The sequence below is a fragment of the Gracilinanus agilis genome, chromosome 3 (genome assembly GCF_016433145.1).
Source record: "Gracilinanus agilis isolate LMUSP501 chromosome 3, AgileGrace, whole genome shotgun sequence".
Lineage (NCBI taxonomy): Eukaryota > Metazoa > Chordata > Mammalia > Didelphimorphia > Didelphidae > Gracilinanus > Gracilinanus agilis.
In genome coordinates, this window is record NC_058132.1 from 266,229,955 (window position 1) to 266,245,086 (window position 15,132).

A 15,132-nucleotide genomic window follows, 5' to 3' on the forward strand; every position below is an offset into this window, starting at 1 on the left:
AAATAGATAAAGTGATCTATATGGTTCAAATATTCCATAGTTCCGTTTTTTACTCCCTAATGTAATGTTTTCCTTTGTTGAGTCCATTGATTTAGAAGAGAATTGGGTTAGAATGGCAGCTGAAACTGGCCTCACTCTCTTAACCACCGGAAGTGAGGATTGGACAGGGCCCCCTCAATTAGTCCTGCTCCACTGTCCTCAGAGATCAAAGCAAAACCAAAAGGGAAGAGCTAAAAGACAGGAGTTTCCAGCTCCTCACTGGAGGAGGTGTGAGGGTCCAGGCTCGGAGCTTTCTTCTTCCCAGGGGTCCTGAGAAAGGAGGCGCTGGAGACCTCCGGGAGCCAAAGGAAGCTACAGGGACCAGAGAAAGCCACCTAGCCCCCGCGCTGGTGCTTTTCCAGGGGACTAGGAACAGGGTCAATGCCAACGCTCTTCCTGGCAAGGGATCTCCCCACCCCCACTCTCACCCCTGTCTCTGGCTGCCTGCACCAGTGACAGCGACAAGGGGGGTCACAGTCAGTGGTGGGCTGTAGAAGGGAGTTCCGGACTTCCGAGAGGCGCAGCCAAACAACGCTCCCCCTCACCCCCATTTCCATCCCCACCCCTAGGCTGCCCGGGAGGCTCGCGGTCTACCCCTGGGGACGGGCGCACCCCACTCGCAGCCATGTCCGCGGCCGTGGTCGCCACGCTTCCCACTCTGCTGCTCCTGCTGGGCCTCGCTGCCGCTGGTAAGCTGTCCCCGCTGTCCCAGCTCTGGGAGCTAGAGCACTGGGAGAGAAGGGAAAGGAAATTAGAGGAAGCTAGGAAGGAGAGGGGGAGGCAGGAAAAGGAAAGGGAGGGAGAGACAGAGAGAGGAAGGGAAGAGGGGGAGGAGAGAGCAGAGGAGACAGATACGCAGACACATAGAGGGACAGAGAATCATAGACAGGTAGACGGACGGAGAGCTAGCTGGGGCAGCTCTGCAGATGAGGCCCGACTGGCTAGTTCCCCACTGAGAGCAAGAGAAGGTTCCATAGAGGAGGCTGGAGAGGATAAGGACATAACCCTTGCCTAGCTTCATCGGTCCACTGAGACCATTCTCTAGGGGGATGGTTGAAAGTTGAAGCTCTCCCCCAAATCCTCTACCCAGCCACAAGTGGTTCTCTAGGACAAATAGACCTAACCACCGCAGCTCTAGGACAGTTGGATTTAGAGATCTAGGATTTCCCTCACTCTTCTCTCCTTCTCCATGTACCCAGGTGCAGAAGTGGGTGCCTACCCACGCTCTGGATGGGTCTAATGGATGAATGGGAAAGAATGCTTTGGGGCTTAGATTGAGAAAAAGTTATGTATTTCTGTTGAAATTATCTAGTAGGGAAATTTGGGGAGGGAAAACAATTGCCTTTCTCTGTGAACATCAGGAAATGGAGCCAGTGGCCAAATTGCTCTTTATCCACTTGGACCATCGACAAAGGGAATAGGGGGATTGAGAAATTCAGCACAGCCAAGCCAAACCAGTAGAATCAGTTAAGGGCACTTTCCAAAATAACTCCAAGCACATAGGATCTATATCACCAAATTTGTGGTAAAAGAAATGCTGGTACTACAAGCCAAACCAAAGTGTTTTGTTTGGAGTTTGGGAGGGGAAGATTCAGGAAATGCTACAATTTAGAAGTGTCCCCGTTGACAAATTCCAAGCCTTGAAAACAAAATAAACAAGAACAGCATGTTTTCTTGCAACATTTTTTTTTAACAAAATAAAGTGATTACACAATAGCATTCCTGAATTTTCTATCTCATTCTGTGATAGTTAACCTCCCTCTTGAAATCTGCTGGCAAACGACAATTTGCAGTCAGTCTCCAAGCTTCAGCCTTAAAAAATGTATGTAAGACTTTGAGTTCACAAATGAAGACTGAAATGTGGGAAGCTGTTTGTGGTGGGCAGGGAAAGAAATAGGTTAAGAAGTTACAGCAGTTGGACAGGAGTCACCAAGCAACACTATAGACTAAACATTGGCATTCACCCCTAAAATAGAAGCTTTGCCTACATGGTCTTAAACCTAGAGTAAAGTATTTCTTAGTTCTTTGCCCCAAACCTCAGGTCTCTGCCACCACTTAACACCAACAGTTTCAGAGTCTTGTACCCTGTAGCAGTGTCCATGATTGCTATACCTGATTACACAATCATTTATTTGAATATGCCCATGCATCTTAGCTACATTAGATGGAGCGTTTGTACCCCAAACCATGCCTGCTCATCCTGGGGTATACTTGTCCATATCTTCCTCTAAGTTTTCCATGGCAAATCATTTAAACTCTGCATATTGGGTTTTTTCATCGGTAAAATTAGATGCTTAGACCAGATAATCTTTAGGTCCTTTTTTGTCAAAAAATCTGAAATCTATGAAATTTAAGACACTAAAAACATAGCTCAATCCAAACACCTTTTTCCTACCCTCAGATACAGACTTGAAGAAAGTATCTTTGACACTTCTAAAAACCAAACTTAACTCATGGGTAAATATATGAACTCCCTCGATTAAGGCAATTTTTTTTGATACCTAAGTTTGCTTATTCCCTGTTTGTATAAACCCTTGCCCCATCCACCTTATGAAATACCACCCCTACCCTCATTTTCCCCTCTCCTCTCATCCAGAATTCAGTGGACTTCCTTTGTGTTCAAGTTCTGCCACCTCATTTGTCTCACAAAAAGCCCTACAATAACTAAGATTTTGTTACTTTTTAGATAGCTATGGACAAAAGGAGTGGTTCAGTGGAAAAGTGATGATTCTGGAGTCAAAAGAAATAAGATTTGAATCCTGACTCTGCTTTCTTGATCTTAACTTCTACAGGTTTCAGTTTCCTTGTATATAAAATGAGGTTTGGGGACTCAATGATCTCTAAAGTCCCTTCTGGCTATGACCCTAATGCCCTTTTCCACATGTAAGGTTTTGCTTTAGGTCTTTTAACATTCCATAAGAACCAGAATATGCAGCTCTTATCCCTTCTTTGCTCAACACATAAATAGTGACTCTAAGAAGTTAGCTTTTTTTCCCCTCCATTACTTTGGGTGGTGTTTTGTAAATACTGCCTTTGGCAGTAGATTAAGATCTCTTGATTATAGGTATACTTTGTCCTGTCTAAGCTCTTTATATCATATGATGATATCACATGAGTGGTATAATGAAGTCATCTCATAACTGACTTCAAATAATTAAATTCTCTTAATTTTATTATCTCCTTTTTATATATCATTTGTTGATTTTCATCATAATAGAGCATTTTTTTAACTTTTTGAAAATTAAATCAATTTGGTGGTGGTGGTGGTGGTGGTGTTCAGTCATGGCCATCGGTATGTGACCCAATGGACTTTTGTCAATGGGGTTTTCTTGGCAAAAATGTTGGAGTCATTTGCCATTTCTTTCTCTAGTGTGTCCCTATTTTATGGATGAGGAACTAAGGCAAATGGGAGTTAAGTGACTAGATGGCATAGTGTATAAAGTCCTATAGACTAGAGTCAGAAAGGCCTGAGTTCAAATCCAGTCTCAAGCACATACTAGCTCTGTGACCCTGGGCAAGTCACTTAACCTCTCTTTCTCTTAGTCTACTAGAGAGGGAAATTGGAAACCATTCCAGTAACTTTACTAAGAAAACCCCATGGATGGAATAGTCCATGGCGGTCACAAAATATCAGATAAACTGAACAACAACAAATCAATTTACCATTCAGAGGAAGACTTAACTATGTTACTCTAGACAAGTCACTTTACTTTCTCAGTGCCCCAGGAACTTTTCTAACACTAAGTTACCAAGCAGGAAGGAACCAATTTTATTTTCAATGGGGGAAAAGTGAATGTATTTACAAAGGAGATATATTCTAAAATGTCTAATAACTTAGAACATTGTTTGGTGACCTCTGAAAAGATCTCCTTAACCTCCTAACCACCCTAATATGTACACACACACAGAATTTGGAAAACTGGCTTAAAGGACATTTCACAAAGGAATCAGTAAGAAAGAAAACTAGTAAACCAGTAAGAAAGAATCAGCTAGTAAAAGCTTAAAGCTAGTAAAAGATTAAAGAATCAGGGACAGCTGGGTAGCTCAGTGGATTAAGAGCCAGGCCTAGAGATGGGAGGTCCTAGGTTCAAATCCGGCCTCAGACACTTCCCAGCTGTGTGACCCTGGGCAAGTCACTTGACCCCCATTGCCTACCCTTACCACTCTTCCACCTATAAGTCAATACACAGAAGTTAAGGGTTTAAAATTAAAAAAAAAAAAAAAAAGATTAAAGAATCAGCTTAAAAAGCTGATAGCCTTTTTTTTAAAAGCCTATTTTATTTTACACGAGAAAAGTATTAAGGAGACAATCAAGAATGGATAGGACATGAGGCAAATAAGTGGCTTAGTGGACAGAGAGCCAGGTCCTTGAAATGGGAGGTTGTAGGTTCAAATTTGATCTCAGACACTTCATAGCTGTGTGACCCTGGGCAAGTCACTTAACCTCCATTGCCTAGTCCTTACCACTCTTCTGCCTTGGAACCAATGTTCAGTATTGATTCTAAGACAGAAGGTTAGGGTTAAAAAAAATGGATAGCATATTGAAAGGGAAATACAACAAGGGAAACAAGCAGACATCTCCAAGCCTGGACAGCAAGTGACACCTCCAAATCAAGCTTCTGAAGAGAGGAAGTATTGGTCCTAGTAATGAACTAGACATAGAGTAGGAAAATCTCCATTTTAGGTCTGACTCTACCATTCACTAGTCAGTCACAGGACTATAAGCAAATTATAGAACTTTGATGAGTCCCAAATTTGTCCAGTGGGGATAATAATATAGTGTATTAATATAGTATGGGATACTTCCCCAACCTTAAATATGATGAACTCTTGGCTAAAGAAAAAGAAAATAAGGAATCAATGACAGTTCTCTCTGTATTTTAAGCCTCTCATTGCATTTGAGCCCTTCCTCTAGTCTATAGTAGGGCAACTCAATGATGCAAGAGAGGACCAGAGATTTTATGGGAAGAAACAGATTCTTGAGTTTATAGTTCTGATTGATTCTCCATTTCTAATGCTTAAAGTAGAGAGAAGGTAAGACCTGGCCAGACAGTTACTAAACATTCATTAAGGACCTACTATAGACCAGGTACTGTGCAAAGCCCTGAAGAAACAAAGGAAGGCAAAAAGCAGTCTAGACCCTCAAGGAACTGACAATATAATAGAGACAGCTTGCAAACATCTATGTATGAAAAAGCTACACACAGGATAAATCAGCATAGGGAAGCCATTCAAATTAAGAGGGATTGAGGAAAAGTTCTGTAAAAGGTAGGATTTTTTTTTTAAACCCTTGTACTTCGGTGTATTGTCTCATAGGTGGAAGATTGGTAAGGGTGGGCAATGGGGGTCAAGTGACTTGCCCAGGGTCACACAGCTGGGAAGTGGCTGAGGCCGGGTTTGAACCTAGGACCTCCTGTCTCTAGGCCTGACTCTCACTCCACTGAGCTACCCAGCTGCCCCAAAAGGTAGGATTTTGTTTAGAATTTGTAGGAAACAAGGGAAGTCAGTAGGTAGAGTTGAGGAGGAAGAATATTTCATGCCAATGAAAAGGCTTGGTATTAGAAGATGGAGTGTCTTGATCTAAGAAAAGCAAAGAGGCCAGTGTCACTGATTCAGTAATGGAGGTGCTTTGAGGTATAAGAAGACTATTAAGGTAGAGTGGGGGCTCAGTTATGAAGTATTCTGCTTTTGATCCTGGGAGTGATGGGAAGCCTTTTGAGTTTATTAAGTTAGGGTGTGTGGGAAACATGCCTGAAATTCACTTTAAGAAAATCACTTTGAGGCAGCATCTGGGTGGCTCAGTAGACAGAGCCAGGCCTAGATACAGGAGGTCCTGGGTTCAAATCTGGCCTCAGACACTTCCTAGCTGCATGACCCTGGGCAAGTCATTTAACCCCCATTGCCTAGCCCTTATCACTCTTCTGCCTTGGAACCAATACATAGTATTGAATCTAAGATGGAAGGTAAGGGTTTAAAAAAAAAAACACTTTGAGGGCTGAATGGAAAATGGACTGGAGTGGGTTGAGACTTGAAGATGAGTAGACAAACCAGCAAGCTATGATGATAATTCAAGCATGAGGAATTATAGGGTTATAATAGTATCGGAGAGAGAGAAGGGGGTATATTGGAGAGATGTTACAAAGATAACATAGGGGAATTAGGAGAAAGATTTGAGGAGTCAAGGATGACACCTAGATTGAGAGACTAAGAGATGGAAAATATGGTGGTCCTTCAGCAGTGCTAGGGAACTTAAGAAAGGGGGAAATTTGGGGAGAAAGAGATTAAGTTCAGTTTTGGATAAATTAGGCTTGGGATTTCTACAGGACATCTAATCATGAAGTAGAATGTGAAGTAGTATAAAGGGAGAAGAGAAGAGAGCCCAGGACAAAGTGCTGTGTGTGTTTGTGTGGGCCACCCATGCTTAGTCTGTGTTATCTGAATGAAAATACTGAAAGAGCCCTAAGAGGAATCAGATAAGTAGGAGGAAAGCCAGGAGAGAGTAGTGTCCCAAAAACCTATGGAGAAAAGAGTTTCAAAGAGAATAAGAAGGTTGATTGTGTCTTCAGAAGTTTCAGAGAGCTGAAGCAGGATGAGGATTGAGAAAAGGTCATTGTGTTTGGTGATGAAGATACCATTGGTCATTTTGGAGAGAGCAGTTTTGGTTCTATGATGAAGCTGGAAGCTAAACTGTTGAGAATTAGAAAGAGAATGAGATGAAAGGAAGTGGAGGTGCCTATTGTAGATGATGTTATCATGGATTTTATCCACAAAAGGCAGGAAAGATAATGGGATGATAATTAACTGGGATGGATGGATCAAGTGAGGATTTTTGAGGATGAGGAGACAAGGGAGTGTTTGTGGACAGTAGGACCCAAATAAGTAGGTGTGAGGCATGGATGTAGCCAGCATGGACTCTTTTAAGTATGAAAGATTAAGAGAAAGACAGGAAAAATAGGTCAGTCTAAAACTGAGAAACAATATGAGGCATGAAAGGCTAGGACCAAAAAATCAAAGATATTTAACATGATTACTTTCATAATATTCTGAAATATTTTGTATCGACAATGAAATTTTTGCAAATGTGTAGTGTTTGGGCTGCATGCGATCATTCAGCTTTTATGGACTTGCCTTATCACCCCTTAATATATTATTTGTAGAGAGAAATGTGTTTTATAATATATAGTGAAAAGGAAATGCAGAGATTCTAGAAACACATCTCTTGACAGCACCACCCTCCAACAGCCTCTACAGGGTTGGAGGATAGTATTGAAACTCAGAGGTTGGGGTGGTATACAAGGAAACTACAGATGTTTGGTGGATGGGGAAAGCTGATAGAATATTTATTTATAGAGCCTGGAGATAGTGAAGGAGCTGAATTACCACTTAATACATTTCCCTCTTTTTTTAAGTTTTATTTTTTTTAAGTTTAGAATATTTTTCCATGGTTACATGATTCCTGATTTCCCTTCTCCCCTGCAATACATTTCCCTCTTATTGTCTCCCTTGGGAATTCTTGATCTTATCCTCAAAAGCGCCATCACTTAGACCAGTGAGTCCCAAAGTGGGCACCACCGCCCCCTGGTGGATGCTACAGCGATCCAGGAAAGTGGTGATAGCCACAGGTGCATTTGGGGGCGGAGAATAACTGTAAGGGGGAGGTGATAGTATGTGACAGGGAGCACTAAGTAACATTTTTTTCTGGAAAGGGGGTGGTAGGCCAAAAAAGTTTGGGAACCACTAACTTAGACTCTTGAACCAAGTGACACCCGCAGAACCCAAATATAAGGACCAACACCTGTCTCTTCTCTCCCAAAGTATATCAAAGACAGTTTCCTCCCCTTTCCCCTCCTTTTCCTCCTTCTCTCTCTACCATCCCATTCCTTACTCTCTTGTTTCTCTTTCTTTGCCTTCACTTCCAATTGTCCTTTCTTCTTTCTCATTCTTTTTCTCTTCTTTCTCAGGCTATTTCTCCATTTAGTCCTTTTTTCCTATTCCTTCTAGTTCCTTTTCCCTCTACTCTAATTAACCTTCAGTTCCTCTTTGGGTTTTTTTCTAGTTCTTCCTCTTTCTCCCTAGAACTCCTGCAGAAAACTGGCCCCAACTCTTGGAGCTTCAGATATCTGTCTTTTGCCAAGTCAGAAATTGCCTGCACTGTAAATAGGAGATAGAAAAAAATCCATATATTAATGAAAATAGTGGGGAAAAGAGAGAGAAAAAAGGGTCTCATTAAAAATATTGGTTGGTTACCAGACAGGAAATATTTAAAACATGACATGACCTTTGCTTTTCCTTTGTTCACATTTAGAGAAAAATATACACTGAGGATCATTTCTCCTCACGCTGAGCTTGTGACTTTCAAAAGGGAACTGTTATATTTAAATTGACTGAAAATCCAAGATTGGTATGAGAATATCACATTAACCCTTTGAAGCAGCATTGTAGTTTTTAGACAGTAGATAAGGCCTTGGAGTGCTTGGAATTCGGTTAATGGGTCATTTTTTTTTTAAAATTTAGCAGGTCCCTAAACATTTATTCCTTGATTTGTCAATCTGTGTATATCTAATTTTCACAGAATATCATGAAGCAGGAGGAATGTCAACACTATAATGTATAAAATTACTTCTTAGATATCTCCTAGTGAACTAATGGAAAGATAAACTATTATGTGGATAATTATATTCCTGACCTATCTATTTTTCAAGAGTGTGGTGAGAAATTGCAAATATGAGTAGACTGCTGCATAAATGGGTTCCTAATCATTAGATCAGAGAATCTCAGGATTGGAAAGGACATTACCAGCCATTTAAGCCAACCTCCCAACTAATTCAGGAATGTCCTCTATAACATCCCTGACAATCCAACCTCTGCTTGGCCACCTCTTTTGAAGAAAAACTTATTCACTAACGAAATAACTCATTCCATTTTTAAATAGCTCTGAGAGATAAAGTTCTCCTTACAGTGAGCAAAAACAAACAAAAGTGACTTCTTCCGCTCTCTTTTTGGTTCTAATTTCTGCTCTCTGTGAGTATTCACTGGTTAAAGAATAAGATCTTGGCTTGGATTCTGATTCTACCATTTGCCAGGCTTGGGATCCTAAGCAAGTTGTTTTAATTTCAGTGAGTTTTCATGCTGTAAAAAGGGAATATTTATACTACCTAACTCATATCATAGATGGAAGTAAACATTCTTTATATAGAAAATTACTATAAAAATGTGAGTTGTCTGCTGGATGTTTTATCCTTTTATCACTACATATCAATGGTTATAATTTTTTAAATATATAACTAAAATAAGCTAATAAAATTTTTCTTTAATTAGACATCTATAAAATGTAAAGCACTTGAATCAAAATAACATTTTAGAAATATTTCATGTGGGTAGAAGAGGTTCTTGTTTATTTTACTCACTTAGGAAATGTTTGGGTAGATTATATAGCCTTAAATATCTTTCCCATGAACTGTTCTTCTCCCCCTCCCATATCCTAACAAGTCTAGCTTCCTTGAATATCTCTCCCAATACTTCAGCAAGTGGCAGAATAGTGTTAACCTGGGAACTTTTCAATGGAAAGGAACCTGAAAGATAATCAGGAACAATATTTTCATTTTACACATGAGGAAACTAGAATTCAAAATGGTTATTATAATATAAAATATGTAAGGAGAAAAAATAATACAAAGGGCTATGAGAAGTCTAAGAATAAAATTAAAGGTCATTATCCACTGGGAGGATGATAGAAGTCTTTCAGAGGGCAGAGGCATTTGACTAGATATTTAACATATAGAAAGGAATTTAACAGGTAGAACAAAGCAAAAAGGCATTCCCCCAATGAGCTAAGAAAAGTTACAAAGTGTAGGATATCTTGTTAGTGTATGATGAATTAAGCATTAAATTTCATTTGAAGCATATTGTATATGGGTGGGCCTAGTTTGAGATAAGGATAGATGTTCAGGATAATACAAAATTGTGAAGTGCTTTGAATGCCATCCTATGGAATCTGACCTTTACTTAACATACAACAGGAATTTTTTTTAAACCCTTACCTCTCTTCTTGGAGTCAATACTGTGTATTGGCTCCAAGGCAGAAGAGTGGTAAAGGTAGGCAATAGGGATTAAGTGACTTGCCCAGGGTCACACAGCTGGGAAGTGTCTGAGGTCAGATTTGAACCTAGGACCTCCTGTCTCTAGGCCTAGCTCTTAATCCACTGAGCTACCCAGCTGCCCCCACAACAGGAAATTATTGGAGGTTGTTAATAACCTAACCATAATATGTTTGGAAGCCAATAAAAATGGTTAATTGGAGAGCTCATAGAATCACAGAATCATAAATTTAGATCTTAAAGTGATCTTAGAGGTCACTAAGTCCATTATTTTATAGATGAGGAAACTGAGGCCCTAATCTTCCTCCTGAACTCCAGAACTGCAGTACCAATGGCCTGCCATATATCTCCATATAGATCTCCCAAAGGAATTCAAACTTGCTATGAGCAAAACAGAACTCTTTATCTCTCTCCTGAATCTGTCTGTCCTCAAATTCATCAGCATCCTTTGAATCATCCATATATGCAACCTCTGAGTTATGTTCAACTCTTCATTCTTCCACACTCCATACATTGAACCACATACCAAGACTTATCAGTTCTAACTCCTCAATAGCTCTCTCACATCCATCTCCTGTCGATTAATACTGTCAGTAACTTACCCAACTTTATACTCTTATATTATATTATTGCAATAGCCTGCTGATTGGACTCTCAATTTCTACCTCTTCATCTTTTCAGTCCATCTTTGGTACAGATTTCAAAATGGACAGACCATGAAACCCCCCCTAACTGATTAAGACACTTTGGTTGCTCCTTATTCCCTTTAGGAAAAAGTACAAATTCCTAATCATGGTGTTTAAAGCCCTTCAGAGTCTGCTTCCAACCTATGTATCCAAACTTATTTCACATTATTTCCCTTCAAGTACTCTACATTACTGTCTATCCTTCTCCAAACTTAGGCTGTCATCTTCCATCCCTATGCCTTTGCACATGTTGTACCCCCAAGTAAATAACAAACATTTGGAGTATAGCATTAACTGAATGGAGTCAAGTTTTCGAAGTAAGTCTTTTTTAAAAGAACTTAGGAATTCAAAGTATTGTGTGGACAGATAGAGGAGAAAATAGATAGCATAGCAAGAGTTGGGAGATTTATGAGAATGAGAGAATGATAGCTAGAATATGGTTTCTAGAGGAGAAAGGAGGGAATGAAATAAAGGGGAAAAGAGGGAACGAGATAAAAGGCAGAAGTAAAAGGATCCCCTTTTGCAAAAAGTAAGGCTACCTTTTCTTTTTTTAATATTTTCTTTTCACAATTACATACAATAACCATTTTAAATTTTGTTTTCTGAAATTAGTAGATGCAAATTATCTCCTTCCCATTCTTCCCATCCCCCTCTCAGAGAGGGTAAGCAATTTGATCTGAATTGTATGTGTCTGATCATGCAAAACATGTTTCCATATAGGTCATCATTGCCAGAGAATACTCATATAAAACCAAAATCCCCAAATAAAAACATAAATAAGATAAAGTGAAAATAATGTGCTTTAATCAGCATTAAGACTCCAACAGTTCTTTCTCTGGAGAGGGATAATATTCTTTGTCATAAGTCCTTCAGAAGTGTCCTGGATCATTGTATTACTGAGAATAACTAAATCTTTCACAGTTGATCCTTCAACAATATTGCTGTTACTCTGCAGAATGTTCTCCTGGTTCTGCTTACTTCACTCTGCATCAGTTCATGTAGATCTATTTTTTCCCTAAAATTATCCTGCTCCTTGTTTCTTATAGCACAATAGTATTCTATCACAATCATATGCCACAATTTGTTTCTCCATTCTCCAATTAATTGACATCTCTTCAATTTCCAATGCTTTGTAGAGCTACTTTTTTCCTCTGACACAGGAAGAAAGAGAAAATTCTGAGAAGTTTAGAAGAAATCATTTGAGGATTGTCTAGCTCTCCTACTAAAATAAGATCTTGTGTCATCTGCTATATGAATGTGATATTGGGGGTGAAATGAGGATGAGGTTAGGTTCACATTTTGAGGAAAAAAAAGGAAAAGGTATGATGGGAGATCCTGGGTTCAAATCTAGCCTCAGATACTTCCTAGCTGTGTGACCCTGGGCAACTCACTTAATCTCCATTGCCTAGTCCTTTCCACTCTTCTGTCTTGGAACCAATACACAGAATTGATTCTAAGATGGAAGGAAAGGGTTAAAAAAAAGTATATGGCTCAGTAATTACCAGTATTGTCCCCCAATGCCTTTTTTTGGTTTGGGTGATAATAAAGTCTATTTTCCCTCAAGCATTCAGTGCCCATTCCTTTTTAACATACTTTGAGAACGGATCCTTCAGTGCCCTCAAAATTTTGCTTCAACTCAGCATGGATCTTGTAATGCAAGGTGGCTAACAGAAACTTTTTGCTTCTGTAATTTCTAACGGTCACAAGAAGTCAGTTAAACACCTTAGAATCTTGAGAAAGTCAGTTAGAACTTAAAGCTATAAATAGAGGTGAAGTTCCAACTGAAGGGGCTTTTGCCTTCTGGCTTTCGCTGTGGTTGGAGGCTTTTGCTTTGGCCTTTCGGCTTTGGCCTAATTGCTTCGGCCTTGGCCTGTGCTTATTTTTGTTTTGGGGAAATTTGGACCTATCTCATTTCTCTGGACCTCTCCCTGATTTCCTCCCATCTCCATCCCTCCCCTTCCCTGATTTTCCTTTGGGTTCTGATTGGAAGGGAGGGCTTGGTGATTAACATTGTGGGTTTTAGTTTCTTTAGATAATTGGAGTATCCTCAAATAAGTTACCCCTGGGTTTGATAAAGACTTTATTTAAAAGGCAGACTGTGAAAGCCAGAAGGCAAAAGCCCCTTCAGTTGGAAGTTCACCTCTATTTATAGCTTTAAGTTCTAACTGACTTTCTCAAGATTCTAAGGTGTTTAACTGACTTCTTGTGACCATTAGAAATTACAGAAGCAAAAAGTTTCTGTTAGCCACCTTACATTACAGATCTGCTCATATGTTTTTCTGACTGCAGATCAGAAGATTCTACGTTTGTATCCTGGCTGGCTTGCCAATTAATGTTATAAAAACTATAAGTAAATCATCTGAGTGGGTCAAATGAAAATGCAACTTGAGTGTGAGGAAGGATAAAGGGGATATTAGGTAATTATAAGGTGATTGGAGGAGGAATGAAGGTATGGTTAGGTATATAGGAGATAAAGGAAATTGGGTATGTAGGAGAGGGCAGCTCAAACAGATTTATTCTCAGAGGCTTGAGATAGTGGATCCAGGGAGGAAACTAGGGCCAGTAAGAAATGTTTAGGTTTGACTGGAGGGTTTCTCTTGTTAGTTTCTCCAGTCTCTTGAGGGAGGGGTCGAGAGGGCCCCTCCCTGCCAGTCAAACTGATGGCTGATGGAAGTCTCAGGGAGGTACTTCCTGCCAAGATGGATGCCTGAGATTTCTCAAGAAATAAAGAAAAATGATCCTTCCTCTTGAACCCTTGTCTTAATTTTCGACACAATGACTCACCACAGGGTTTGAATAGGTAACAAGGGGATTTATTAATACCAGGGTCAGTCAGAAGGGGAGAGGGGTTTAGGATTTTCTAACTGCTGCTAGAAAGAGGGGTGAGGGTGGGGGATGGGTCACGGAGAGGTTTAAAATGAGAGAGTCCAGCTCTCCCAGTCAGGAAGATTTGACTGCCTTTTAAGTAAAGTCTTTATCAAACCTATGGGTAACTTATTTGAGGATACTCCAATTATCTAAAGAAACTAAAACCCACAATGTTCAATCACCAAGCCCTCCCTTCCAATCAGAACCCAAAGGAAATTCAGGGAAGGGGAGGGATGGAGATGGGAGATCAGGGAAAAGTCCAGAGAAATGAGATAGGTCCAAATTTCCCAAACAAAATAAGTACAGGCCAAGGCCGAAGCAATTAGGCCAAAGCCGAAAAGCCAAAGCAAAAGCCTCCAACCACAGCGAAAGCCAGAAGGCAAAAGCCCCTTCAGTTGGAACTTCACCTCTATTTATAGCTTTAAGCTCTAACTGACTTTCTCAAGATTCTAAGATGTTTAACTGACTTTTTGTGACTGTTAGAAATTACAGAAGCAAAAAGTTTCTGCCACCTCGCATTACAATCTCCACACCCATATATGCATGGTCTCTTCAAGCTGTTTTCCCTTTGCCTTCTTATCATTTCTACTTTAGTGCTGCACATCAAGGATCATGCTGTTAGAATGCAAATGTAGTAGCACCATGTTATTGATGAGAATTTTTTTAATAAAAAACTTATGTATCTTTTCCACTTATCACTTGTTTACTACCCTCCTTTCAATTTCCTCCCTAATGCTCTTTGAGTGAATGATGTGACAATTTGGATCTTACAGCATCTTTTCTGTAATCTTGTGTTCCCTTCTACTGCTTCTTGATTTTTATCAGGTGATAATGCTCATCATCTTCCCCATCATCCCATGTAAGGTTTTACCAAACAAATTACATTCTAAATAGACTTTGACTTTGACTGCCTTATGTCTCCATTTGGGAAAATATAGTATTTGCTGGTGAAGGTCTAAATTCTTTTGATCCACTTGGCACCACAAAATTATAACAGTTAAGCTTCCTCCAATATCAGTCTGTTTTGTTTTCTGTTTCTTTTTTAATCCCTTATTTATCTTGTTTAAATAGGCAAAGTTGGAGGTGCCACAGTTGCATATCATATCATCCCTTTTTTAGTTTTGCTTCTTATTTGGTAGCACGTTAATATTTCCTCTTACAAATATTAATGCCTACTGACTGTACTGTTCCCTCAGAATCAAGTAGCTGGTTTGGAAATGATGCCCTAGCAGTAATTGGATGTTTCCTCTGTGTTAGAATACATTTAATTGCATTTTTGAAAAATGTGCAGAGTTCATTATGTCCAATGAGTCTCAACTCCATTTTTAACTTATGAAATACATCTTTTGTTTTTGTTATCCTGAACTTAATTTTGACAAATATGAGTATTTCTACATACAAAAGACAGAGAAAGATAACTGTATATGAAACCATTTATTTTC

General features: G+C 39.6%; 1 protein-coding gene across 1 annotated transcript in view; it reads left to right on the top strand.

Moving 5' to 3' along the window:
* Window positions 1-664: 664 nt before the first annotated feature.
* The window catches only part of CD302 (CD302 molecule), a 56,876-nt gene continuing 42,408 nt past the window's right edge, over window positions 665-15,132 (top strand). Inside the window, exon 1 of the mRNA XM_044669108.1 lies at window positions 665-728. Within this exon, the coding sequence (XP_044525043.1) occupies window positions 665-728 (64 nt within the window). The remainder of the gene's footprint in view (window positions 729-15,132) is intronic.